Consider the following 3,704-nt stretch of genomic DNA (forward strand, 5'->3'; position numbering starts at 1 on the left):
GCAAAATAAAAACTACTTGACATCTTTGAGTTATGCGGCATGTGTCCTTCTAGCTAGGCTGCCTTTCAGTTTATATAAAAACTTATTAAAATCCGAATTTATTTTCTTAATTTTTAATTTTATATGAGTTGAGAGCATTTGGCATCATGATAAATACTTGAGATATTTTATATTTGTATTACGATATATTCTTTTTGAATTGAATAAATAGAAACTATTTATGCAGGGCACACTTCAACTAATCATAGCATACTTTTCTGCATAATTCAGAGTTAACTGTTAATTATTTAAAAATTTGATGCATCCACCGTTTCGTTTTCAACAATTGTATAAGCATGTTAACTGACAAATAGATTGTTGTGTTAGCAATAGAAAAGAAATGATATACAAGTGCCTGGATATCGCTATGTTTCTCATGCACTGCGATTTGGCATTGCAATTGTGCTGTTAGCACAAGTTTATTTATGCCCATTACCCAGTGTCCCTTGTCGTAGTATCCACTGTACCATTTGCCACTTTCGCTTGTTAGGCTCAAATGTTGCACATAAATAAATGACAGAGCTTGTTAGGTGGCATGTGGCAAGGAAGCTGGCAACGGGCGACGGGCGATGGGCAACGGGCAACAGAAGTGCAGGCTAACAAGGAGTCACAAGTCAGACAAATCCCTACAGTCCCCTACGAGAAAAGACAATGAACGAACGAAAGAGAGACATAGAGAGAGAGAGAGAGATGCACAGAGTGAGTGAGAGATGCAGACTCATTAGATGGCGCTCACACTCACACACGTGTGTGTGAATATATGTATATTGTATATAACACCACCTGCATAAGCTTGGCATTCGAGTTGGGGCATGCAGCAATTGTCTTAAATTACATTTATTTCTTGCTCAAAATGTGCAGCGACATTTAATTTAATTGCAATTTATCTATCGTGCGTAATTAATTTCATAAAATCCCAGTCATAAAACAAACTCAAATAGAATGAAAAAAAAAAAAAAAAAAAATTATGCTTTAAATGCTCATTCAGCTCGAGTTGCATTGCATCATTTAATAGCATTAGTGAATGCTTTTCAATGTTGCGTTTTATACAGATGCCACCATAAATAATAATGTGCAATTCCATTTCCATTGTCGATTTATAGCATCTGCTCGATTCAATTGAAGTTTTGCAACTCTTTGTGTCGCTGCCCATTAATTTTTGAACAACGACTGTGGCAGCAACAAATTGAATGGCCGCAACTGAATACCCCTACTCGGTTATTTGCATACATACATATATTTTTATTATTAGCATTTCAATATTTCATTTCATATCGCGGCTTAAGTGCAAGTTTATATATGTATATATGTATATATAAATATTTATATATGTATGTATATAAAGTGTCAATGCGAGTGCTCAAGGGCTTTGCATACGATTGAAAAAAAAAGAAAAAAATAAAACACACCTTTTAGTCATATGAATTTAAATCGTATTTGCATTGTCCGTCTGTCTGTCAGTTTCCGGTTTTAAATATAAAAAAATATATGAAACATAATCTGTATAAAATTTAGTATAGAGTGTAATTTCAACCTAGCTTCATTCTATACTTATAAATGCTTTTAAATTTATTTATATTATTTTTTTGAATTCATTGCTAAAAAAAAAGAAAAAAAAAATTATAATATCTATGCAAAGAAATTTTGATTTTTACATCATTTAAAATCTGTTAGACTTGACTTTGTTCGATTGTCTAGCTGATCGATCTAACGTTAGCACATAGTAGTCTTACAATAGTTTTATGCTTACAACAAAATAATTTATATAGAAAAGTGAAAAAAAAAAAAAAATCGTATTCGTGTTTTTTTTTTTTTTTTTGCCTGGCCAAACAACAGGTAACAGAATGACATACCATGATGATCCCTATGAATTGGGTCTCTTTTTGCACTGGGGTCCTATAGTAACGCTGATTCTTAGCGCTACCGTAACCTTGACCACCTGGAAGTGGTGGCCACCGGAGGAGTCCTTATTCTGGAGCGCCCACTTCGCACTCTATGTGCTGCTGAATGTGCTGTCCCTGTACAACTTCGTGAAGGCCGTGTTGGTGGGGCCGGGCCTGTTGCCGCGTGGCTGGCACCCCGTAAACCCCAAAGAGGCGAAATATATGCAGTACTGCAAGAAGTGTGAGGGCTATAAGGCACCTCGGGTGCATCACTGTCGTCGCTGCGATCGTTGTGTGATGAAAATGGATCATCATTGCCCGTGGATCAATCGCTGTGTGGGCTGGTCGAATCAAATGTATTTCGTATTTTTTCTGTTCTTTTACTTGATGAGCAATTTGCATGCCTTCTGCGTTCTTACAATTTCCGGCTATCAGTTCTTCATGGACAGCACCGAAATAGCTCGTCGCTATCATAACGGCAATTTGGAACGATATCTTCGCCAGCATTTCTTTGGCATATTCATGGCAATCATGAGCTTTGGGCTCACCATCGGCATAGTACTGTGCATGCTGAAGCTGCTGGTCATCCAGATCGGTGCTATACTCAAGAATGTTACGGACGTGGAACAATGGATTGTGGAGAAGGCACGCGCACGTCGCTATAAGAAGAATATGAAACCATTTGTCTTTCCCTACAATCTTGGCTGGAAATTAAACTTAGCCGAGGTGTTAAACATTGAGCGACAGCATCGCGGCCATGGCATCGAGTTTCCCGTTGTCAAGGGCTGTAATCAATATACGCTCACATTAGAGCAACTGGCACAGAAGGCAGAGAAACGCAATCGTACGCGCACCTACAAATGCATTTTGCCTGCAACTGGCAGCTGGTTGCCCATTTGGTCGCAAGGCTTGCGGGTGATTTTCGACTCTCCCCTCACAGACGATCCGCGCATCAAGCTGGAGCCAAACGATCTCATACGAGTTACACGCAAGCGCAAGCATTGGCTGTTCGGAGAGCGAGTTGTGGGCGACGATAGCCGCAAGGGTGCGATTCGTGGCTGGTTTCCCAGGCGCTGTGCTGTCGAGGTGAACGATAACGGCGACACGATCGTTAATGCTGCAGCTAAGCCAGAGGCGCCCAATGCGAGCAAACATAGAGTTGGCAAGCCAAAGAAGTCAGACAAGATCAATAAGGATTTGTAGATGTGAAATAAGCACCCAACCGTATGACAACTGAACTAGTAGCGAGTTTCATTTTACACTGAACTGCAAAATTTGTGCACTTATCGGTGGCGTGCTTGTATTTTGTGTGAACGGTTTTTTACCTCCAGAACTGTAGAGCTGTTTAAACTTTTACATTGCAATAAAATCACTTTGAATTTGAAACTCGAGCTGGTCGTTTGTTGTATTTTTTTTTTTTTTTTTTTTATGCCAGAACAAGGAGCAGAAAAAGTTATCTATGATTTTTACATGTTTAAAGCTAATCTCGCTAATTCATAATAGGAATTGGTTTGAGCCATTAAAGCTTCATGTTGAATTCAAACCCATATTAATAAAAATCCACTGCAATCGCTTAAACTTCATTAGATAATTGACATTTACAAATGATTCATTAAAAATATTCGCTTTTAACTTTAACACACTCAGCGAGTATTTTCTCTTTTTTCAGCATTTTCAGAGCACATTCAGCTGCAGTTTTTTTTCTTCTTTGTCAAAGTAATTTGCAGTGCTTTTGTAGTTTATTTTTAGTTTCTTTTTTTTTTTTTTTTTTTTTTTTTCTCT

The 3,704-nt window shown here is 38.0% G+C and overlaps 1 protein-coding gene across 1 annotated transcript; it reads left to right on the forward strand.

Annotated features, from left to right (window-relative positions):
• Positions 1-1,883: 1,883 nt before the first annotated feature.
• LOC6581248 (palmitoyltransferase ZDHHC6) lies at positions 1,884-3,125 on the forward strand. The gene has a single exon (XM_002006954.4). The coding sequence runs from the start codon at positions 1,884-1,886 to the stop codon at positions 3,123-3,125; it is 1,242 nt and encodes a 413-aa protein (XP_002006990.2).
• The last annotated feature ends 579 nt before the right edge of the window (positions 3,126-3,704 follow it).

This window comes from Drosophila mojavensis, unplaced genomic scaffold (assembly GCF_018153725.1).
Source record: "Drosophila mojavensis isolate 15081-1352.22 unplaced genomic scaffold, ASM1815372v1 contig_74, whole genome shotgun sequence".
Lineage (NCBI taxonomy): Eukaryota > Metazoa > Arthropoda > Insecta > Diptera > Drosophilidae > Drosophila > Drosophila mojavensis.

Bases quoted from the DNA above. Each gene is read 5' to 3' on its own strand.
- LOC6581248 (XM_002006954.4), top strand. From the start codon at position 1,884: ATGACATACCATGATGATCCCTATGAATTGGGTCTCTTTTTGCACTGG.